Raw genomic sequence first — 23955 nt, forward strand, 5'->3', positions numbered from 1 at the left:
AGCCGGCGAGGGAATCCCTCTCCCTCCACGTCACCCGAAAGCGAGGGAACCCGCACTCGCGTCCTCTAACGCAAATGACCATCTTTGGCAACGTGCGCCAGCGGAGCAGACCAAGGGCGCGGGGCCGGGGGTGGGCGGGGGGGGGGGGAAGGGCCAGGAGCCTCGGCTCCCTCAAACCGCGCCAGCGGTCCGCTCCCACACCCGCCACCCCCTTCCTTCCTCGCGCTGGGTGCGCGGCTGGCGTCAGCGCGGCCGGGAGCCGGGGCAGGGAGGGTAGCGCTGCGCCCGCCTCCTCCCGCGCCTCTTCCTCCTTCTCCTCCTCCTCGGCCTTCTCCCTCCGCCTCCCCGCGCGCTCCTCCCTGCAAGGTGGAGTCTGGGGTTGACGTGAGGTACAGGGGCTGGAGAATAAAGAGTGTGGAGTTGAACTCGTGCCATTGTAGTGACTCATCTCGGGCAGAACGCTGGGGCTCCGAGCAAACCAGCGAGCAAGCGAACGGCGTTCGGCGGGGACAGAGAGAGGGAGTGAGAGAGGCGCGGACGGGCAACGCGGGCCCGTCCGGGAGCGGGCGCCGGGGAAGGGGTGCAGGTCCGGGCGCCGCAGCTGTGGCACGGGGAGCGGGGCCACGTCCCTCTCCGCGCCGGCTCAACTGGAGCCCCACCGGCCGCGGGCCGGGCGCAGGCTGCCTTCTTCTAGTCAAGTGTCCGAACCGCTCGAAACTCCGGCGGCGAGTCGGCCACAGGAAGTTTATTCTCAGCTCCTTTTCTAAAAGGAGGAAATAGAAGTTTCTCCAAGCGGGCAGCCTTTCTTTTCGCCTTTTTTTGCCCTGTCTGAAATCGGGGGTCCCCAGACGTGGCAGGCTTGACTCGCCGGGCTCCTATTCTGTTTTACTTTCCAATTTTTGATTGAGCCGGCGGTCCGGCCTGAGCTCCGGTTGCGCGCGAGGGCGGGAGGGCGCGCGCAGGGGAGGGACCGAGGGACGCGCGGACTTTTTAGTGGGAGGGACCGGGTGGACAGCCGGACCCGCAGCGCTCATAGAGCAGGAAAGAAGTGCAGCGCTCGGCGCTCGGGGGTCAGTGTTCCCGGGGTGTCGCCGCCGAGGGGGAGAAGCCCGGGAGCGAAGACTAGAGCCCAAGGCGCGGCCCGCAGGGAGCCAGCGCTCAGCAGCCGGTGCGCGGCCTCGGCGAGGGCGGGGGAAGAAAAACACCCTGTTTCCTCTCGGGCCCCCACCGCGGATCATGTACCAAGATTATCCCGGGAACTTTGATACCTCATCCCGGGGCAGCAGCGGCTCTCCTGCGCACGCCGAGTCCTACTCCAGTGGCGGCGGCGGCCAGCAGGTAGGTGCGGGGCCCGGGTGCACCTGGCGGCGCGGGCGGATCCCCGCCATCCTCTCGCCGCCACTGCCTCTCTTGCTTTCTTTTCCATTTCTTGGTTTGGCGAGAAAATTCCTACGGGCCACCGTTGTAAGTTCTGGATTTTCGTCTTGTCCTGCCCACACCTCCTTTCATCCCCTCTACCCGCCGCCAACACTTTTTTTTTTTTTTTTTTTAAGTGGAGCGTTGAGCGGGCTGGAACAGCCAGCAAACCCTATCCTTCACACTACATCTTATCCAGACCAGCTCCTGGAATTGCAGGTCCCCTTCCCAGGAGCCTGTACCTCATCTCCCAGGAATCCACCTCTATTCTCCTCTCTTTCCGTGGTGGAACAAAAAAAAAAGAAAATTCTTTGCACCCACGGGCCCCTCCCTACATCTCGGGACCTTATTCTTGCGAAAAACCCTCTCCTTCTCTCCCCCGGCCCCCATCGGTCTTAATTTCTGAAAAATGTTGGGGACTCGGAAACATGGTTGGGCTCCTTCAAGTAATCCGGAGTGGGCGCGGGTTGTCGCTCTGGGAATCAGGTGCGAAGGTCAGGAAAGAGGAGGTCAGCCTTGATTGGCTCGGCTGCGCCTAGGTGCCCGGCGCCCATGCATCTCCTGTTAGGGTCGGAGGAGGAGTCTGCACTGCCACCAGAAGGGGCGCCTTGTGGGTCTGGGAGTACCTTGGGGCAAGGACGCCTGCAGAGAGAAGGGGGGGGGTGAGGGTGGAGGGGGAGGGTGGAGAGACCTCGCTTGGGCTCCTGAGTGGTTCTGGAAGCCGAAAAACAACTTGTTTCTAAAGCAGGCGGACTGGTTTGCACTGGAGGGATTGTGCGTGCGATCTGTCTATAAATACCAGAATAAATAAATACCAGAAGGGTGCTGCTGGGTTGGTGGTGCTGGTGGGGTGCCTGTCCTCGGCAGCAGCCACCCCCCCACCCCGAGGCTTGTGAGGGAGCTGGCTTAACAAACAAGGCCACTAGAACCTGAAACCCGCCTCAGTCAGGATCTGCAGTCTGTAGCCAAATTGGCTGCAGCAAGAGTTGCTCTGGTAAGGCGGTGGCCTTGGCCTCTATACGCCAGCCAGCCAGAAGGGGCTGGGGTGGGCTTCCAGGGAGGAGGGACCCTGATGGAGAATAAAATGGAAACACGGTTCTCTCTGGTAACTGAAGAGGGGTATCTTATTACAGACTGGCTCCCCATACCTGGTGAGTCCTCAGAACGGCTTTTCTGTGTCTTCCCTCTACCTGCCCTGGTGTCCCCATAAGCACCTCTGTAGAGAGCCTGGTCTGTGCATTGAGGGTGCAGTCAGTGCACCCCTAATGACGAATACCAAGGTGAAGAGTTTCAAATCTTGTTCCACAGTGTTTGATTTTGTTTGCTTTCCAGCCCCATTGGTGGTTTGTATTGAATCCAGCTATCATTAGGCAATGGGTTAGAGTCATTTATAACCCATTCCCTCATTCTCCGATTCAACAGCCCCCAAAAAGTCCCTCTCTGCCTCTCTGAACCAGGAAGGGTTCTTTTGATTTCTCATCTGCTCCTTTGGCTGCCGTTTCTGTGGCACTCATCATTGAAATGTTACAACCTCGCCGCCTGGCTTTTCTCAGACCCTGGGGCCTGGATGGGAAGTCAGACCGGACATCAGTGCCCCAACTGAATAATCTGTGTCACTAGGGCTTTGAGCCCAGGATGTGAGCGGAGGCAATTCCCTGTTTTGGAAGAAAATCAGACAGGAAACCAGTGCTAGGCAGAAGGAAGAGAACTCAGTCCAGCAGAGTGTAATGGGGCCTCATTACCGAAGCAAAAAGCAGCTGTTGGCTAATTCCTAGCATGCTGTAGCACATGAGGATTTTGCAATTAGTAATAACTGGTGCACAGGGTTCTTGCATATACGCCTGCCCATTCGGCCCAGCAGCTTGAGTGAGGCGCCTTTCAAACCAGAGGGATTGGCAAGGTAACGTAGCTTTGGACAAGTTTCTCAGCCTATCCACTCCTGAGGGAGGGGGTGGGGGGAGGGGGGGAGGGAGGCAGGGTTTTTTTCTATCATCTCTGTGGCTTTAAGCAGAGCTGTTCTGTGGTCCTAAGGACTGACGCGAGAAGCTTTTGTTACTTCACAAGTCTGTGACCCCACTCTGGCTCAAGGTAACTTTATTGCATACCAGATAAAACCTGTAATCACTTTATTTCTCTTAGCTTCCTTTATGGGGAGACTTTCCTGGCAGTTAGTGATGGGCCTTCTTCCTTTTGTGGCATCTCAGCGGACCAATCAGTGTAAGAGCATTCTCTGGTTTCACCCTGGGCAAGTGAATATTATTTTTTTCTGCTCTCTTTGTTTGTGGGGTCTGATATTCCTGAGAAGTTTATTGCTGTTTACTCAACCTAGAACTTTCCTCTCCTCTCTCGCTTCACAAAGCTTGATCTTAACACATGGCCATGAGTTTCAGTGACTTGGGGAAGGTGGTGGGGGGCAGATAACTGTTGAAACCTCTGTTCTTGTATATGGCAGGAACTTGAAGCATGAAAAATATTTCCTGTTCCAGTTATAGTTTTAATCTCAGAGGTTGGTCATTGGTGATTTGATTTGTCTCTAATAGTTGCACACACCTCCCCCTCCTGGCTTTTTCTTTTTATTGTTGTTGTTGTTGTTTTCTCTCTCTCTCTCCTAACTTTCCTAGGAAAACACCTCCCAGATATATGCCCTGCCTGGCTGCGCGACTCTTAAACGGTTTCAGGCCCTGAGCATTACGCAATTCAGCCAGTTACACAAACATAGGTCATTTCATAACTTGTTTTCATCAGCTGGGCCCCCTTTTAATGAAAAACAAAACAAAAACAAGACCCAGAACTTTTCCAAGGCTGCCATTTGTCTGTTCCTCAGATAACTTGTGAAAATAAATCAAGGGGGACAGTTCAAGGAATACCAGACTAGCTCTCTTCTTTGGCAACCATCCTTTTCCAAGACACACACATACACACACACACACACACAAAATTCCCCAGAGTGAACTTTTGCCAACTGTACCCAGGCTGGGACATTCCTCACATCAAAGAACTTTTACCAGAAATGACTGTGATTCCCAAGTCAGCCCCAATCATACCTCTCTAGTGCCCCCTACGGGACATTCTTAGAAGAACTATCTGGGGAATGTATTTTTCCAGCCCCAGAGAGTGTTAAAACTTGGTGAGTTTTCGGAATTCTTAGGATTTTTTCTTTTTAATCCAGATCAAATAAATGCCATATATTTAACAGTGGTTAAATAGGAGCTGCTTGACTTCGAGATGCAGTTTCTCTTCTGATTTTGTTTTTTTTCTGAATAAAACGTGGTTGAAAAAGGAGTGCTTTTTTTCTTTCCCTATTTTGATATCTGTCAGCACAATGTCTTCAAATTCCCAAGGCTTGTTTTCTTGATATTGTTTGTATTAGGGCATTGGGAATTTTATTTGGGGAGGTGGTCTTCAGAATTGGTGGGAAGGTGGGAGGTGTATATTAACGGTCTGGTGCCTTTTTAAAAAATTTTTGCCTTGATCTCACAGATGTTGTAGATTAGGATCAAACGAAATGTTATCCCAGGAATTTGTCTGTTCCGCTGATTCTTGATGGTGGAAGTCAGTGTCACTGTTTCATCAAAGTGAATGGGGTGAAACAGCAGTCATGTATTGTCTGAGTGGCAGTTGAATTTTCCTATCCAAACTCCTGAGTGCATTTCCATTACTTTATTTCTGCCTGCCTCATTATGCAAGGTGAGTGTAAAGTTAGGAGCCTCTGTTTTTTTCTTTTCTGTCTTATTACAAACACACCCGAACTTAGGCATCCAAATCACTGTTGTCCCCTTCATTATTGTTCCTTGAGAAGACTAAATACTTATTTGAATGCTGTGGCTATTAGTCAGATTCAGAAAGGTTTTACAGCATCCCTCTTTGGGATTGCCTTCAGCAAATTCTTTTGAAAACCCTCCCTCCTAACATATCTTTGTCTTTTGAGGGTGAATTTGATATTTGGAAGTTATCAAAAGATCTGACATATAAAGAACCAAGTGTGATGTATGAGGTCTGGGTGATCTGTCTGGGTCCAAAGCAGGGTGTGACCCCAAATTCTGTTGGTCTCCATCTCAGGAGTCTTCCTGGGACAGCAGTCACCAAGACAAGGCACACCAAAAGCAGGCGCCTTTGCCACCTCTACCTTAGATGTCCCCGCTCTGTTATACAGGAATAAAGGTACTAGATTTGGAGAATTCGGGAGGCTAACTTTCTGGTCTATGTGTTGAAAGAAAGAAAAAGAATTAGTGTTTTATGGCTGTGTCTCATCTGTGTTGTATGTGGTGTCTTTTGATGGCCACAGCATTTCAAAATGATGGCAGCTGCCCTGATTGAGGCAAATATATCTGTTCCAAACCCCATTCGGTAACTCTGTCCCTCTTGGACTCACTGGGCTGGAGAGGGAAGGTGTAAGGCTCCTCTTGCCCACTGCTGTCTCGCACCCTGTCACGTGGCAGTGACTTGGCCATGCTCACCTGCTGTGGTTGTAGAGAAGATGAGACGGCATCCCCTTCCCGTGGAGTGCACAGCTGTCCCAGGATTGGTGGAGGTACAAAAGGGATCCACAGAATGGTGGAGAGAATCCTCTCATGCTTTGGAGTGGAATTTCTGTCCAGAAGGGCCCTGGGAGGAAGGACACTGGGGAACTTGGTGGAAACTCTGTGTTGGTCACCTTATTTTCCTTGCTTTTTTCTTTTCTTCTTTGCTGTTCTTCACTCTGGCAGTTAGGTGAAGAAAGATAGCATGATTCTTTCAAGTGAACCTGACAGGAGGCAGATCACCTGAGATAGTGTTTGTATACTTTAAAATTTGGGGAAATCATGAGTTATTAGGACCATTTCCATGGTGAACTAAGTGGCTTTACTCAGAGAGGAATGAAAGGTCAAAGGTCAAAGTGATGTCCACTGCAGAATCTGTGAAAATTGGTTGAATTCCATATAGAAGGCTTTGGAGAACACCCCACGTTTGGTAAAAATACAGAGCATTTGAGACAAACTGGACCTCAACAGGGTTATTCTGGGGCAGTTGAGGCAGCATTTGCCCTGCCCTCTCCTCTTCCCCAAGCCAGTCTCCTGGGATGTTGGAATTTTCCTTTTCCTGTGCTGGAAAACTAAAAAAAGGGGTTCTTAAGAGAAAGAACCCAGTCTCTTCCCAGATATGCATAATCATTTCTGCCTGCCGAGGCAGGTCACAGGTATTCATGGGGTTCATGGCTCGAGTGCTTTGTGGCCCAGTCAAGAATCAATCTGATGGAGAAATGCCTGGCTGAGGGGATGGACCCAAAACACCAACTCTGACTTCCATCTCAAATGCCATTTCTGCCCAGCTCAGGAGTTTCGGGGATAAGCCCTGCCCCATCCACGTCTGCAAGAAATAGGAACCCAAACCCTACTTCCTAGACCTTTCTGCAAAAGGCCGTGGTTGTGACCCTTATTTCTGAATCCAAGGCCCTGCAGAGTTCAGAAAGGTCATTTTCCCAAATTAGCAACTGCTGGGCTACAGGGACCTCTCTGACCTGATGAAGTTGGGTGGCCCTAGGGGCCCTGTGTTCTGAGCTGTCTTTCTCATAGGCAGTGGGAGGACACACGTACTTACTGAGCGGCCCCACAGCTCCCTTAAATTCAGGATGCTTCAGGATAAGGCGGTTCTGCTGCCCAAAGACCTGCAGCAAGGCTTGTAAGGCTTGAACTTTGGCTTCAGGTTCTGGAGATTCAAGCTGTCTAGTGAGAGTCCATCCCTTGACTCCCTGGGTTAGAAGAATAGTTGTGATTTTTTGCTTTCTCACTTCCTCTCTTTATTCTTTTTCCACCAACCTGAGCATGAGAGATGAGAATGATCCTCTAGGACAGGGCTTGCCAAACTATGGCCCAAGTATTTTTGTAAATAGGGCTTAAGAGAGCACAGGCACGCCTATTTGTTTACATCTTGTCTGTGGCTGCACTCACGCTACTATGGCCGAGTTGAGTAGTTGCACCAGAGACCTTATGGCCCTCAGAGTCTAAAATATTTACTGTCTGGCCTTTTACAGCGAAAGTTTGCCAAACTGCTCTAGGAGGTCGGTGGGGGTGGGGGGCAGTTTGTCCTTTTATAGGCATTCTTGCCCACCCAGAAGTCAACAGGATGACACAGTGAAAGAAAGCATTTGGAGGTTCTGCCAGGCTGGAATACCACACAGCCATCCAGCATCTTCAATTCTGTCCCTAGAGGAGGAGATTCCAGGGGGCTGGAGAGCCCCAGGGGAGTCAAGTGAGGGTCCTGGGTTACCTCCTGTAGCCCCCCACTCCCAGCACACACCTGGTGCTGCAGCAGGGATCAAACCACCCTAATGCCCGCAGCTGGGAAACCCCATCTTGGTTTGTGTTCAGTGTTAACCCGTTCGTAGAGAACCATGATTTCTCCCCAGCATGACATTTGACTGATTCTTGGGTCTTTTGTCAGAGAAGAACACCAGCTAACTTCTGGGATCACAGACTCCTAGGCCCACCTCTTCTCTCCGACCCCAGTGTCGCTTTCTGAAAAATACCTTTGGAGTTGAGACAAGACACATCTGCCAGATCTCACTTAAACTTCTGTGTGTGTCTCAGAGAGCCTCCTCCGGCAGACAAAAGCCTTCTTTATCTCGGAGCCCCAGTCCCCTCAGGGGCTAGGACGTGTTTTCCTTGCAGTTTAGAGCCAGTGTGTTATCCAGATGGCTTTACCTCCCTCTGAAACAAGTTGTACATGCATTTAGAGGCAGTCATTACCTACTGCCTTTTTTTTTTATTGCTGTCTTGTTTTGTCTAGACCAAGCCACTGCTGCAAGGAATCTGGCTGATGGCTGGGCACGGCCTTCTGTAGACCTGCCATCACAGAGTGAGTGGGCTGGAGGGCCCCGAGAGGGGCTGAGAGTCAGCACTTAGTCCTAAGGGATCTTAGTCGCTCAGCTTTGCTTCAGGTTTTTGGCTTCCCTCTCCCAGCCTGAAATGGGAGCTCTTTTGTTTGTTTTTTTGGAATGAGGAATGAATTTCTTGGGTGCTTTCCTGAAAGGAAAGCTGACAGTTCCCCCACACAAGTGGAAGGTCACATTAAACCATCCTGCTGGATGCCTCGGGTGTCTTTCAAACCCAGAACCGGACTTGGGGAGAGAAACAATAAAAACGTTGGGTGCTTCCCAGGAATGAGAAGCTGGCAATTCTCCCTGGAGCCACCCCTTTTGCACTGTAAATGCACAGACACTTACCATGATGATGACGGTGATGGTGGTGATGGTGGTCGTGATGATGACGATGCCACCTGCCACTTATTTGGAGCAGCATTTCTCGACCCTGGCTGCACATTAGAACCTCCTCAAGCATTTTTAAAAAACACCTTATCAGAACCCCACCCCAAAGCAATGATTTTAGAACTGTAATGGTGGGGCTGGCTCCGGCATTGGTGTTTTTAAAAAGCTCCTCAGAATATTCTAATGTGCAGCCAGGGTTGAGAGCCGCCGGTGTGCTTTTATAGTCTGTGACTACAAGTAGCTACTTATTTAATCCTCATGATAGTGCAGTGAGTTTGGTGTTACTACTCCCCTTCCCAGACGGGGAAACTGGGTCCTCAGTGATTCACCAAGGCCTCAAACCCAGGCCTCCTGACTCAGACTACCCCCCATTCTCCCTCCCAATCCAGCAGCCCAAGAGAAACATAGCTGCCTGGGCTTTAGTGCTTCTGCACCCACGCAGCCGCTCACGTGTTCTCACTGCCCTGCCTCCTCACAGCCAGCCCTGGTTGTCTGTTTTTCCTCCTTGAAGATCATTTCCCACTTGTATCCTTCCGTGTTCACTGCACCCTGCCCTCCTTCACACACACATACCCAGATACACCTGTTACTTTTCAGTCAGCTCTGGATAAAAAGTCCAGTTGTCTTTGCCTTGGGAGGTGACTCAGAATCCATTCATTGCACTGGGCAGCTCTCCTCACGGACTCCCAGAATCCATTGCGCTGGTAACTTCACAGAATCCCAGAATCCACTGCACTGGGCAGCTCTCCTCACGGACTCCCAGAATCCATTGCGCTGGTAACTTCACAGAATCCCAGAATCCACTGCACTGGGTCACTCTCTTCACTGAATGCCCCTGCCCTGGGCCCCCAGGGCAGTCTGGGAGGTGAGGCAGCCACATTCCACCACCCAGACTGGGGTCAGGCAGCTGGCGGGGGAGTGAGCAAGGAAGGGTCCACAGCTCCCTCAGCTGCAGTGGAGTACTCTAAGCTTCACCTTATTTACACAAAGGAACCCGGCTGTCGTCACCAGGGGCGAAGACCGTGGTGGTGGCAGCTGCCGTTGCTGCTGGCGCTTCTAATCCTGGTTGGTCTGATTGGGCCAATATAGGGGAGATGCTATAGCATCCATGCTAATGGCAGTGGGATTTCATCTGGGGTCAACCAGACCTGTGGGGCGTCCTGGGTGAGGGAAGGTCTGTAGGGACCCTTGGTGGGGATGGCCCTGATGCTCTGTCCGAGGGCAGTGGGGATGGATACCAGCACTTGGGGCTGGATTTCGAGGCAGGAAGAAACAATGCTACAGAAGCTCGTGTTGCACCGTATTTGAGAGACCTAGGCTCTTTGTCAGGCTGAACTGGGTTTGAATCCTGACCCCACTGCTTATTAGAACGTGGCCTTGGATAAGTTACTTAATCTCTCTAAGCCTAAATTTCTGCCTCTAAAATGGAGATAATGGTAGTTCTTACCTCAGAGGGAAAATTAATGGGATAATCTAGGTTAAACACTACCATGGTGCCTGTCATTTAATAAGTGCTCAGTAAGTGTTAGTTATTATTGTTGTCATCATTTCATCCACCAAGTTAGGGAAGAAAGGATGTGCAGAACCTTTCTGTGGCAACAGGAATCATCCGAGGCTGAGGGTTTCAGGAGGGGAGCTCTCCCAAAAATCTGGAAGTAGGGGATCTTTCCCTTCTCCCCCCTTCTCGCTTTCTAGTAGCTGCCCTGAAGGAAGGTCAAGCCCAGCTGCTGAGGAGCATGGCCCATTTTAGCTTTTGTACTCTGTCATCATCTTATATTTTAAATAGAATGCTTCCTGCAGCATGTTCCACAGAGCTCTGCAACGTGGTCTGGGCATAAATTAAGTGACAGGGAGAAAAATCAGAGCTAGCAGCAAAGTTTCGCACAGACACGCCTGTGAGCACAGATAGATAGATATGTAGATAGATAAAGAGAGACACAGTGTGTCTGCCCCAAGCAAGATGGGGGTGAAGGTCAAGGAGGACAAGGACAGCAAGGGGAAGTCTGGCAGCAGACGCTACCACTTTCAGTCTCATGGGTCAGAGGACATCTTTTCATGGACCTGGTCTCACCCTGATGGGGTCACAACCCCATCATGAACCTGTTTGGAAAGTAACAAAAGCAGACATAATAACCTTCCTGGTGATCTTCGTTGCTGCAAAGCAGTTGGTCGGCAAATCTCCTCAAGGGATCCTAAGCTGGTACCCTGGGGAATAATGGCAAGTGACCCAGAAGCTCAGGAGGCCCAGATGGAAGACCTGCTCTCCTGCAGATGGGGGCCTAGCTGGCCTGGAGGGCTTGAGAGAGGGCCTGCTGAGTGTGAGCTGCTAGGGACCACATCTATCCTAGAAACCATTGGGGATATGACCACATCCTCGCTGAGCCAGTTGGGGATGGAGTTTCCAGGACCTCAGTCAGGGATCAGATCTGACATGGGGGGTCCCAGGAATAGTTAAGATCCCCTTGATTCTTGGATGTGCAGGAAGTCCACCCAGTGTCTTGACCTTGGCTTCCCAGGCTCTGACTCTACTTTCTGCCAGTTTTGGCCTCCTGGCTCTGCTTGTCCTGTTCTGCAGTATTTATTGGCTCAATCCTACTTTTCTCCTCATTTCAGAAATTCCGGGTAGATATGCCTGGCTCAGGCAGCGCCTTCATCCCCACCATCAACGCCATCACGACCAGCCAGGACCTGCAGTGGATGGTGCAGCCCACGGTGATCACCTCCATGTCCAACCCGTACCCCCGTTCGCACCCCTATAGCCCCCTGCCGGGCCTGGCCTCTGTTCCCGGGCACATGGCCCTCCCAAGACCCGGCGTGATCAAGACCATTGGCACCACCGTGGGCCGCAGGAGGAGAGATGAGCAGGTACAGTTCCGGTCAGGAGCCGCATCGGTGGCTTTCCAGGCCTTATAACACAGGGTTTTTCTGAAGACTGGCAGGGAGCAGGGTCGATGTTCTGGGAGCACTGGGGAGGTGAAGGAGCTCAGGACCCTCATCAGTGCAGGCAGAGCTAGAGACCTGAGAGTCAGGCACTTCGCCTGTGTCCCTTAGAATCTCTGAGTCTTAGTTTCCTCGGCTGCAAAATGGAGATAGGGTCTTGCTGGCCAGGACTTGCTGCCACCCGAATGAGATCATGGTGGGAAAGCGCATAGTGAGTGGTGAGGCGTCAGCATGTGGGCAGGACTTAGGCCCTGCCTACAGCAGTATCATTCTCTGATCCTTGGTACAGGGGCCACAGGACAAGCAGCCAGTGAACCCTGGCTGGGAGGTTTCTGGGGAGTCCTTAACTGTCTCCCAGTATCTGGTAGACACCCAGCAGTCCTAAAGCCTCCCTGCCCCTGCCCCTTCTAGACCAGTACTGCCCACACTACTTCCATTCTCCCTCCATGTTTCAGGCCTCCAACTCAAGGCAGGAGCCCGTTTCAGGTGCCTGGGATGCACATTCCGGAAGTGGAGGGACTCTGGGGTCTTTGGAGTCTGCTCCGCTGCTTGAGCTCCCAGGGCTGGGGGTGGAGGTGGTCAGATATCATCAGCCTTTTTTTTTCCTCAAGGGGCTCAGCTTTGAGCAGGAGTCAGCCTGGCTGAGAGAGACGCCAGAAAAGGGTGGGGCCTGTGCTCTCTACGTAGCATCTACCCAACACTCAAAAGGCCCATTGTCTGTATTAACAGATTACCAGGGCAGCGATGGCCCCCTGCTTCCCAAAAGAGAAATCAGAGTCATGCATAATTCCAGAAAGGAGGGAATGAGCCTTCCAAGAGCCCCATCTGTCCCCCTTCACAGATGACACAGCCAAGGCCTGGACACAGCTACCTGGGGCTACTTGGCAAGTGAGTGGGCAAGCGTGGCCTAGAACCAGGCCCCTGGACCCCTGTGCGGTGGTCTTTCTACAACACCATGCCACCACAAGTCCAGGGAAGGGAGATACTTTGGCAGTAGAATCCCTTTTTCAAATGAAATGTTAGCTTGAAGAATTACTTCAGTTACAGCTTTGGAACCCCTCCCCATTTCAACCACTGTCCGCCTCCACTCCTTGTTCCAATACAAGGACCTTTCAAACGTGGTGCCCAGTGGATGACTGCAGATCCAGTGCCACTAGTTCCCAGGACACTTAGAATCACAAGGGTCACTGCGCTGAGGAACCGGACGCTCTCACAGGAGCCCCGTTCCTCTGAGGACAAAGCTGGGCCTTGTATCCATTACATGTTGGTTTGTTCTATTAGTGGCAGGGCCCTGTGCAGGGGCAGCATGGAGAGGTGAGTGTAATAGACAGTAACAGACACAGCTCCCGGGTGCTGTCGGGCTTCTGCTGCTGGGGCAAGTGGCCAGTATCCCCCCTCACTGCTGCTTTCCATACCTGTAGTTATAAATATTGCAGTAGCAGTGATCCTAAGGTCCTCTATAAATGTGCTTCCTTCAGGGAGCCCAGGGTGCTAAGCTTTATAGTCACTGATGATTTGGATTCTCTCTGTACGTAAGGGACCCCTGAGTGAGAGCCAGGCTTGTGAGGGACTCTTGGGTTAGCAGGACAACAAAGCAAGATGTGCTGAGTACTCTTCATCCTTTTCTGGACCTAGCTCACACCAAATTTAGAAGTTTATATCTGGAAGAGTCTTTGGAGACCAGCTTTTCTATAATTTTCAATAATTATAGAAAATTCAATAATTTTCCCTCTGCACCTATTTTACAGATGAGGAAACTGAGGCCCAGAAAGAAGGGCCTTGTCCAGGCTCACACAGTGAGTTAGTAGCAGAGCCAGGACTAGAATCCACCTCTTTTGACCTTCAGCCCTGTGGTTTTCCCACCACACCACCTAGGCGTGCCATAAGACAGTTTGGAGAATTTCCTTCCTTTTTTGAGAGGGAAGGAGAGAGCCAGAAGTGTTTTATCCCGTGTCAATTAGGAGTTCAGATAATCATCTGGCAGCTTGGAGGAAGCCTAGGTGGTAGCATCCTAGAACCTTGGCTCTTTGGGTTCCTAGCCCTAGGGTCTTTTCTCAGAGGCTCACTTCCGCCTTCCCAGCCTCCCCCAGGGGGAGGAACCTGTTACCAGGGGCTGGCCTGGTGCCTCACTGCCCTGCCCCGGAACCTGCCCCAGAGGCTCCCTCTGAGGCCAGCAGTGGCGGGGAGGGGCGGGTGTGTGTGGCTTGTGGATGGGTACGTGGTGGTGCTGACACACTCAAGTTGTAACCGTGTTGTCACCACCCCTGAACACTTCCTAAGCCAAGAGCTCCCACAAGTTGCCCCACACCTCACCAGATAGGGGCGAGACTTCTAGGGCAATTGGGAGGCCAAAATTTGTCCAGAGGCAGCCAAGGGGGAACGGAGGCCAAAGTGGACCAGGACCAGCTCTCCATCTTTTCTGCCCCTCATCAGTGAAGGAGGAGGGGGGCTAGCTGGGCCTCAAGGGGAACCCTGGTAGCCTTTCAGTGCTGAGCCCTGAACCCACGACTGCAGCAGGGTTACCCTCTTGGGCTCAGGTTGAGACAGGGTTAGGAATAGCAAGTATTCAGGGCCTTGGCCAAGTGGCCTTGTGACCTCAGCCGATCCCCACAGAGAACAGGGTGCCTGAATCTGTGGACTCCGGGTCTCCAGTTGATTTGCTGCCCAGTGAGTGCAGAAAAGGCATCAGAGAGGAGACCTCTGAATTGCATCTTCTTCTTTCTAGCACTTTCTAGTTTAGAGAGGACTCTCACACTGCATCTCATCTGATCATTGCAGAAACTTTGTGGAAGGCAGGGCAGGTCCTATTAACCCCATTTTACAACTGGGGCTCTGAGGCTCAGAAGGGTCAATAATCCGTCCAAGTCCACCCAGAAGTGCCACATCTGTGCTTGGCTGCCAGCTGCCTGACACCTCTCAGAAGAGAGACTGTGGAGCCATTGGCTTTCCTGGGGAGGCGGAGGAGGGGGCTTAAGGAGGGACGTGGAGCCAGGACTCCAGTGTGGACTCCAAGACCGGGTCTCTGGAAGGGGCCTGAAGACTAACAGAGATGTTACCGCTGGATGGGCTCAGGTCAGTGCGCACCACCTGGAGGCTGCTGCAGGGGGTGAGGGACACAGTGATGCTGTGCCCTGTGCAGGACATCACAGCCACGCACCTTCAAGGCTGCAGGGAGCGTCCTGGGGACTCTGGCCTGGGCCCAGCCCGGGCAGTGGCTCCCTCCCTCACAGGATGGCTGGTGGTCCAGGCAGCATCCATCAGTGGGGCGGCTTCTCTCTTAGCCCCTCCAAAAGTGGCTTTGGCCCTTTCCCCATGTGTCCCTTGAGGGTAGGACTCAGGTCTTATTCCCCCAGAATCTTCTAAGCCCCAAGTACTGTACTTGGCATCTTGTAGGTGTGCCGTCAGTCTGATGACTGAAGGGGTGGTCTGTCTTTTTGAACTGCTTTCTGCCTTGGCCCCCAGCCATCTCCTCACATCACCTCTGCGAGGGGCTGGTGGCCCTTCTCTGGAAGGGGGGCTCTATGTAAACAGAGTGTCAGCCCTGATGGGGGAGCAGAGTTCTTGCCCTCTGGCCTGAGCCACGGGCCCCTAACCAACCTCACTGTGAGGAGCTGCAGGGGGATTTTTGTTCATTTGGTTCGTTGACAAATCTCTAACCCCCCAAACTGTGCCTGGCGTGTAGAAGGCCTCGTTGGTTGAATGAGTGGATGTGGTGGGCAGCAGGGTTTAACCTGCCTAAGGGCCCCTCCTCCTTTTGCTGGTCCTGTCCAGCCTGGCACTGTGCCAGGCACACTGGTGAGTCCTCGGGGTTGAACTGTGAGCGGCCAGCACTCGAGGGCTGACAGAGGGACTTGGGAGTGGGTGGCCCTCCCTCTGGCAACAGAACGTGCCCCCCTGGGTGGTTCTTACTCTGGGCCCAGCTCCTTAATCGAATGGAGATAATGAGGCTTGCAGAGCAGGCAGAGTGATGGGGAGGCGTAATTAGGCAGAGCGGAGGAAGCTGCTTAAGTGGGTGGGGCAGGCCTGGCACGAGGGGACTCTGGGGGAAGCAGTCCCAGCTCATTCTCTCGGGCCTTGGCACTGAATCGGGGCTGACCTGACACGTGCTGCCATCATGCTTGGGCTGGTGAGTCCCTGACCCATGGCTGCCCTGTTCTCCCTTCAAACACGTGACATCACCTTCCGGTGGGGTTCAGCTCTAAGTGCCCTCCCAGGCGTCCAGACAGCAGTGAGCCGCATGTTCTGGGCCTCTGAGCCGTGCTCCTCTTGCCTTCGGCCCTCCCCTCCCCAGTTCCAGAAGGGCTTCTTCCCCTACTTAAAATGCAGTTAAAAGCCAAAAAGATGGTGAGCCATTTATCCGAGCCTAACCATGATCCTTGACCTTGGCCTCTAGCTGTCCCCTGAAGAGGAGGAGAAGCGTCGAATCCGGAGGGAGAGGAACAAGCTGGCCGCGGCCAAGTGCCGGAACCGCCGCCGGGAGCTGACAGAGAAGCTGCAGGCGGTGAGGAGCTCTGCGTGGGGTGGGCGCTCTTCTGGGTGGGCCAGAGCAGGGACCCCAGGGCTCCTGGCCCTCCCCCCTCCTCCTTGCCCCTAGTGGCTGACACGTGGGTCAGTGCAGACAGAGACATTCCTTCCTTTTAGCACATGGGTCAGCACTGCCCTGATTAAAGGAGAGGGCTGGGGAGAGGGAGCTGGCCTTTAGCACCAGCCTGGGCCCAGAGAGCATTGGACAGGCTTCTTGGGCCTGGTACCCTTTCTCATTCAGCACCTGAGCGATCCCTGCACTGAGACCTGCTGGGGCTCCTGGGTGAGGGATGGCAGAGGGTGTTGGCATTGCCGGGCCCGGGAGCCAAGGCAAGCCCAGACCTGCCTCCTCTGGGGCTCCTCTTCCCAGGGTGCCTGCCACCAGCAGGAGTGGCCCGGCCTAGCTTCAGCCATCTAGTCTGGGCGGGCGAGCGTTGTGGGGAGCTGCTCTCTGGGCTCCTTCACCTCTGCAGGGGTCGTGACGCTCTCTGGGTCCCCTGGAGATGGGTCACGTGCAGCTGAGTTGTGCTATCCTGGGGTTTTCTCATCTCCTTCGTGGCTGGGAGGGTTCCCTGCCTCTGCCCTGAGCCTGAAGCTGTCACCTTGGTACCTCATTCTGCCCTTGTGAGTCATTCTCCCCTGCTGCCTGATTGCCCACACCTGGGGGCCCATGGCCCTACCCCTCCCTCTCAAAAGCTTGACCTGACCAACGTCACATAACTCCCTCCAGAGCCCCGCCCTCCGGGATGGGCCGTATGCCACGTGGAGGAAACCCAGAGCCAGGACTAACTCTCCTGGGTGGAATGTGTGCAAAGTGAGGAGATGAGGGAGACTCTGTTGGCGGTCCTTGCAATGCGGAGCCAGGATGGTGCTTTAGAAATCATTGCCTTGCACATCCTATTACTTTAGTTAATCCTCCCAGTTACCATTCACCTGCTGCCGCTTCCCTTTGTCCATCCTGGAGCCCTCGCTCGTGGGTCTTGAATGTGCACTGCGTGAATTCCGTGATGCCTGTAGTAGTGCCCTGTGGAGGTGTTAGAGTCGGGGAGGAGGAGTGGGAGTGCTCCGATGTCACGTGAGGCAGATCCGTTAGTGATCAGCACTCCCCGGGGAGACTCCCCGAGCAGAGCCCTCCCTACCACTAACCTTCCAAGGAGCCATGCCCCCTGGGTGTACCCCAGGTGCTTCTGCCACCAGCCCCAGAAGAGCCTGCCCCCTGAGGCCCCGCAGCTTTCCCCCCACCTCCCTAGAAGCCTCACACCCTACTCCCCCGCACCTCCCCACCTACGGCCCAGCCACCCAGGCCCTGAGCCACATCCTCCACAGGAAGCCTCTCATAAGCTCATGACGTTCATCAGACCCTTCAGACAGATGGAAAGTTTTTTTCACTTCGGAATGTGCTGTACTCTGCTTAGCGAAGCTCTGGCCCATGTCATCTCGTTCTCAAACAGGAATCTGTGTTCAGGAAAAGTGGGGAAGAGGCTGGTGACACATGCCTTTCCGTATTCCATAACGACCCCCTGCATGTGCATCTGTTGCTTCTCTGGCTTTGTGTGAAGGGAAGGGCTGAGGTCCATGCCAGCCTCACATGCCCGCTCAGGCTGGCAGGGGTCTCATCTGTTAAAGCACAGGGGCTGAACTGAATGTTCTCCCGGGGTTCTGTGAGTCCTGAAACATATGCTTTCTACTTAGAGCAAAAAAGGGAAGAGGGACGGTGAAGATCCCAACGGGATGGATTGAGCACTTCCTATAAGCCAGGCACTGTCCTAGGCTTGTGTGTGCAGACAGAAATCTCCACTGTCAAGCAGCTTAGAATTTAGTGTCGATGTGTCCACGGCAAGCTGGATGGGGTTGAGGAGGCACGAGGAGAGAGGGGTGGAGCTGCATGCTGTGCTCCCTTCCCCCGCCGGATCTCACTATTATTCACCCCTCAGGGGTACCGGGGGGCGGTCCTGGCACGAAGGCAGAAGAGCGTAGTAGCATATGGACTCCGGAGTCAGCTACATTGGGGTCAAATCTGGGCTACCCTACCTGCTTGCTCTGTGGCATTGGGCAAATGATTAAACCTCTTGGAAACTCAGTTTCATCTGCAAAATGGGTTGCTGATAGCTGCTTCAAAAAACTGCTAGGTTGAATGAGATAATGCCTGTGAAGTGCTTAACACAGTGCCTGGCACAAAGTGAGTGCTCGATCATGACAGCTACAATTGTTAATTCACCCTTCCTCCAAGCTGACCTTCCTCTCCTCTCAGTCTGGAGCTTTGGGAACAAAAGGAAATCTTAAATGTGCAGGTGGCTCAGAAGCAGTGGGGTGTGAGCTTGCTGCCTTCAAGCTCTGTCCTCTGAGCACGTGGCTGGTTTTCCCTTTCTCACCCAGATTTGACAACCCCCCAGCGCACCCCCTGCTGTCCCTCACATACCCCTCTTCCCCTGCAGGAGACGGAGGAGCTGGAGGAGGAGAAGTCAGGCCTGCAGAAGGAGATCGCCGAGCTGCAGAAGGAGAAGGAGAAGCTGGAGTTCATGCTGGTGGCCCACGGGCCTGTGTGCAAGATCAGCCCCGAGGAGCGCCGGTCGCCCCCGGCCTCCGGGCTGCAGGCCCTGCGCAGTGGGGGCAGTGGAGGGGTAGGCGCCGTGGTGGTGAAGCAGGAGCCCCTGGAAGAGGACAGCCCCTCGTCCTCATCGGCGGGGCTGGACAAGGCGCAGCGCTCCGTGATCAAGCCCATCAGCATCGCTGGGGGCTTCTACGGGGAGGAGCCCCTGCACACCCCCATAGTGGTGACCTCCACTCCTGCCATCACTCCAGGCACCTCGAACCTCGTCTTCACCTACCCCAGCGTCCTGGAGCAGGAGTCTCCAGCGTCGCCCTCTGAGTCCTGCTCCAAGGCTCACCGCAGAAGCAGTAGCAGTGGGGACCAGTCATCAGACTCCTTGAACTCCCCGACTCTGCTGGCTCTGTAACCCAGCTCCCAGGGGGGTCCTCGTCACTGCCTCCTTCCAGGGACCAGCACCTTTCAGCACTCCAGGGCCATGAGGGTAAGAAGGGGACCCTGCCAGAGAGCTTCCTGGTTCTGGGGAGACCCAGGTGGGATTTGGCGGTGAGGCGTTGGAGGACTTGGATGATCTCTTAGAAGTCACAGGACCTCCTCCCTTGTTCATCTTGCAAAGCAAATCCTGTTTCTTGAAAAACGTTGGAGAACTTGGTTTGGTGGACCCGGGCATCTCTCTGGCTTCTGAAGAGCCTGAAGCTGGTGTGGACCGTTCCCGTCCCTTTGTCACGATATGTCTCTGGAGTGATGGTGTCTTTCTCTGCCCCACCAAGCATGCTCAGTGCCTTTTGGTTTCACCTTCCCACTATTTGCCCCTTCCTTCCCCCAGTGTCAATTTCACTTCCTCTTGGTTTTTATCAAATTTGCCATGACATTTCATCTGGGTGGTCTGAATATTAAAGCTCTTCATTTCTGGAGATGGGGCAGCAGGTGACTCTTCTGCTGGGGCTGACTTGTCCAGAAGGGGACAGTCAATGTGCAATACAGAACCTTTCCTCCCCTGACACTCCCGGTCCACCACCATCTCCAGAACCACCAGCAGGGCTCCCTGAGCTCTCAAGGAGATGCCACCATCGCTGGGAGGCTTGGAAGACCCTTCCTCCCCATCCTCGGAGACGGCTTTTGGAGGAGCGGCTTGGCCAAAAGACAGGGTGTGAGTGAGACAGCCGGGGCACAGATGGGGTTTGCCAAATGCCTAATTACCGGGCCAGGAATAGTGCCAACAAGCCACATGGGTGTCTTGAGTAGGACGTCTCCTGTAATTACTGCCTCGCCGTTCTGCCCCGGACCCTTCTCTCCAGACCAGGGAGGCATCTCTCCCTAGGAGCCACAAATCACTCCAAGTCCCTGCCGGCTCTGCCCTCCCCCACCCTGTCTCTCAGGGTGATGCCACCCACAGAGGTTTAATGAGCGTGGGCCTGGCCCCTCCCCAAGCCTCAAAAGCGCCTCTGCTGTGGACAGAAATGCAGGGGGAGGAAGGAGGGAGGCAGTCGGAGTCGGGTTCGCCTCGCAGCAGCCCCAGCACCTGCTTCTCACCTCTCACCCAGGTGCCTGTTCAACCCCCTGTGGTCATCTGCTACCTAATGGATCTAGCGCTTTTTCTTTTATACTCCCCTGCCCCCTCACCCCAGTGTGCTCCTCAGATCCATCAGCCAGTTGTGAACAGCTGGCCCAGAGCTGTCACTGTGGCTTGCAGCGTACATGCCATTCTTGGGGGCTGCTGAAATCAGAGATGAGATGTGTTGCTTCCCGCTGCAAGCTAGCTGCTCCCTTCCCATGGGGTGGGGGGCAGGGAAGGAGTCCTCCAGCCTCGCCAAGAGCACAACTCAGCAGAGCTCAGCGTGGTCCCCACCTCCCACCCCTCAAAGCCTCTTTCTCCCCAGGGCTGATCTTCCAGAATGAGCTTCTGCTGGGCTAGTGCTCTGAGGGAGACCCTGCTATTGTGATTCAGCTCTAGAGATCATTGTATGATAATTTAAAACTATATAGATATTATTTAAATCAACCCAGTGGGGGTTAGAACTCAAAGTTGGACTCCAGGGAGAGAGAGAGAAAGAGAGCAATGACATGGTTCCCTGTTCCCTATTCCCTTCACGTACCCAGGCCTGGCACACCGGCCGGTATTTAATGTCCATTATCCACTTGCCATGCACTAGACACACAGAATGGAACAGCCGAATGCCTAAAACACACAGACCGCTATGACTGGGAGTGACGTGTGGAGAGATAGGGCATGAAGAGAGAGGAGATTAAAAGAAAAAGTATTTTGTCCCCAAATGCTTTAAAAATGTTATTTCCCACATTCCTTGGCTGTGACGCTGCCTTCCCAGTTCCCCAGAGGTTCTGGGAGCGGCGCTCCTAATAAGATTGGGCCGCTGGGTTTCTCTGGCTTCAGATTAATCAAGGACGCAGAAGTCAGCAAGGAGTAGCAGGAGATGGGCAAAGAGAACTGGGGTGTGCTCAGCTCTGAAAGGCTTAATCATCTCAAGTGGTATTTGTGGCCAATTGGGAGCTATTTGCTTCTTTTTGCATATATATATATATATTTCTTAAATGAAGCTGCTTTCTGGTGTTTTATTTCTAAAAGTCCCTTTGTGCCCCACTTTGCACAGCCCTGATCCCAAGGCAGGTCCCGGTATGAGACTTGGGGCCGGGCTGTACATGCCTGAGACAGTGTCTGGCTTTCGTTCTGATTTCAAGCTGCGTTGGCTTTGGGACCAGCAGAAAGCAAAACCCCAGCCGCCCCTCAGGATCTTGAGGCCTCCGAGCTGTGTTTCTATTCAGGACCCTCTAGCTTTGTTCTGGGAGGTAGTCTGGCTTCCCCAAAGCCAGAGGTTATTCGGAGAAGGCTGAATATTCACACCTAACGCACTAGTGTATCCTCAGTCACTTCCTCCTGGCTGTTCCCCAAGTTCACACCAGACCCAGGCCTGCCTCCTCCTCCTCCTCTTCCTTCCTTCCTTCCTTCCCCCTCCTCCTCCTCAGGGAGCAGCCGCAGGGGGGAGGCCTTTGTGCTTGGGCAGGGAACCCTGTGCTCCCCTTGTGTCCCCAGCCGTGAGGCAGCTGGTGTGGACTCCAGTTGGGCTGCAGGCAGCTCTGGGATGGCGTAGGGCAGGCACCCCTTGACAGGCTGGTGTGAAACACACCGTCCCCTTGGCCACCTGGCTGGCCTCTCTGGCAATAGTCCTCTTCCTGGCTGGGTGGATGGGGGCAGCTGCTGACACAGGAAAGAGAGGAGATCCCAGGTGAAGTTTAGGCAATTGCCAGAGCCAACTCAAAGCAGGGAGTTCACTGAGGAAGTTTTCAGAAAGAAATCATTGTTCTGCCCGTGAGACAGGCCAGGTGTCTTCACTGTGCCCAATCACACAAGCATCTCAACGCCAAGAACCATCAGAGGCTACGGGTTCCCTTTCTCAGGCTTTGGGGAAAGGAGTCTCCTCTGTGCTCCCACATGGCTCCATTTTAAGGATGAGCTCAACTTATAGGCATTGGGACTTTTCTCCCATTTCCTTGACGGACCACCAGTGCTTCTCGCAGTCTCTTCTTGTAACTTTCAGGTTGATTTCCTCCTCTGGTGAGACATCCACGTGGCCTCTTTAAGAAGGAAAAGAATAACACCTACTATGTGCCAGACGCTGTGTTAGGCACTTTTATATATATATACCTTCTTTAGGATGAGACTGAGCGATGAGGACTTCCCTTATTAAAAGCCCACAAGTAATGAATAAACAAAAACACTTGGAGGTGAGAAGGTCTTTCTCCAAAGATCCAAGGCAAGATTGCCTTCAGTCCGAGGTTTGTTCTCAAAGACCCACCCCCTACAATATCCTTCCACCTCTAAACTTGTTTTCCCTGTGATGTGCTCCTTTGCACTTTTCAGATGGTTGACCTGAGTTTTATAGAATTTGTGGACCAATAGGATACGTGGTGTGTGTAACTTTCTTTTAAAAACTTAAGTAAAGGGGTCTTGCTATTTTCTGCTTGTTGAGTCTTCTTGGCATTCATCTTAAAAGCCAGCATCTCACTATTTATTGACAGGTCGTGTGTGTGTGTGTGTGTGTGTGTGTGTGTGTGTTCGTGTGTACATTTCTAGGTGTGCCCATGTCCTCCTGCACCTTTTAAAAAGGAAACCCAGTCACCCCACTACCTATTTGACATCTTTTCATGCTTCTAGTATTTTGGTCATACATCAAAAAGGGTTTTAATTTTTTAATGCTGACATGTTCAGGAGGAGCTGGGTCAAATTTTGAGCGGGGCATGGGAAGGGGAGGGGGAGAAGAAATTGACATTTATTTTATTATTTATTTTAAATGTTTACATCTTTGTGTTGTACCAAGCCTGAATAGAAACAGATAGCATTAAAATGCTCAGTTCCTCTCTCCCTCTCTTTCTTCTTTATAATTTTTCTAAAAATTTAGGCTAATGATACTTTTTTTGTTTCTAAAATGATTTGTGATTTGTGCTGTATAAACTGTATAAAAAAAGGTCTGTTTTTAAAGAGGGACTGTCATTCCTCTAGGGACAGTGGTCACCAAGAAGTCTACGTTGTAAGAGAACACAAGGAAAGATCCTGCCCTGTTCCTCAAAAATTATTTTCTCTGTATGATTAAAAGTTTATTCCATTTATTTTAGTTTGTGGTTACTTGATATTGAGGAAGAAAATCTTCACCTTTGTATAAAGAATAGGTATCAGGGTGTCTTTTCTGCAGTGAGAGATGTATATATAGTATTTTGGATATAGTGGACAATCATAAGCTTTGTGCATCTGTATTTGAGGTATGTCAATGATGTGGAGTAAAGACTGCTATAAGATCCTGGAGGCAAAAAAAAGTTGTACAAGATTCCTACAGCTTGATGGGGAATTTAATTATCTTTCTGAGCACCTTGTTTTCTTTCTTTTTTTAAGTATTGGTGAAATGGTCCCATTGGAAAGGCTTCTAAATAGGCCTCTCCAGGCAGGGCTGTGAGCTCAAAAATCTTTGTATACTTTTGAAAATTGAGGAGTAGCTCTGCTCTAAAGCATCTCTGGTGGTGTTTTGTTGTTGTTGTTCTGTTTTGTTATTTTACTGTAATACAAGCCTACAGTATTTGCACTAAAGAAAGCTTGTTAGAAAAAGCTTGCTGCTATGGAAGAGAGAACATATTACAACTTTTTTTCCTTTTTTTTTTTTTTTTTTTTTGGTTAGCTTCTCCACTTTCAATTGAGTAGCATTTTGTAGAATAAAATGAATTAAGATTGAAGAGCCTCTGATGGTTGGTTTATTCTGTGTTTTCTTCCCATCTCTCC

At 52.4% G+C, this 23955-nt stretch overlaps 1 protein-coding gene across 4 annotated transcripts; it reads left to right on the forward strand.

Annotated features, from left to right (window-relative positions):
• Positions 1-227: 227 nt before the first annotated feature.
• On the forward strand, positions 228-23294 carry FOSL2 (FOS like 2, AP-1 transcription factor subunit). 4 transcript variants are annotated; one of them, XM_068564763.1, is made up of 4 exons: positions 228-1338; positions 11273-11524; positions 15993-16100; positions 18559-23294. In XM_068564763.1, exons 1-4 carry the CDS (start codon positions 1237-1239, stop codon positions 19078-19080), a joined length of 984 nt encoding a protein of 327 aa, XP_068420864.1. In that variant the 5' UTR covers positions 228-1236; the 3' UTR covers positions 19081-23294. The 4 variants fall into 4 exon arrangements, with proteins under 4 accessions (XP_068420864.1, XP_068420867.1, XP_068420865.1 ...); XM_068564766.1 differs by lacking the exon at positions 228-1338 and adding an exon at positions 2729-3316; XM_068564764.1 differs by lacking the exon at positions 228-1338 and adding an exon at positions 3422-3504.
• Positions 23295-23955: the final 661 nt, after the last annotated feature.

Source organism: Eschrichtius robustus, chromosome 15 (assembly GCF_028021215.1).
Source record: "Eschrichtius robustus isolate mEscRob2 chromosome 15, mEscRob2.pri, whole genome shotgun sequence".
Classification (NCBI taxonomy): Eukaryota; Metazoa; Chordata; class Mammalia; order Artiodactyla; family Eschrichtiidae; genus Eschrichtius; species Eschrichtius robustus.

What these genes read in the sequence shown, in the direction of transcription:
- FOSL2 (XM_068564763.1), top strand. Translation starts at nt 1,237, where the DNA reads ATGTACCAAGATTATCCCGGGAACTTTGATACCTCATCCCGGGGCAGC. An exon ending in GTGGCGGCGGCGGCCAGCAG is followed by an intron (nt 1,339 to 11,272) that starts GTAGGTGCGGGG and finishes TCCTCATTTCAG; the next exon opens with AAATTCCGGGTAGATATGCC. An exon ending in TGACAGAGAAGCTGCAGGCG is followed by an intron (nt 16,101 to 18,558) that starts GTGAGGAGCTCT and finishes CTTCCCCTGCAG; the next exon opens with GAGACGGAGGAGCTGGAGGA.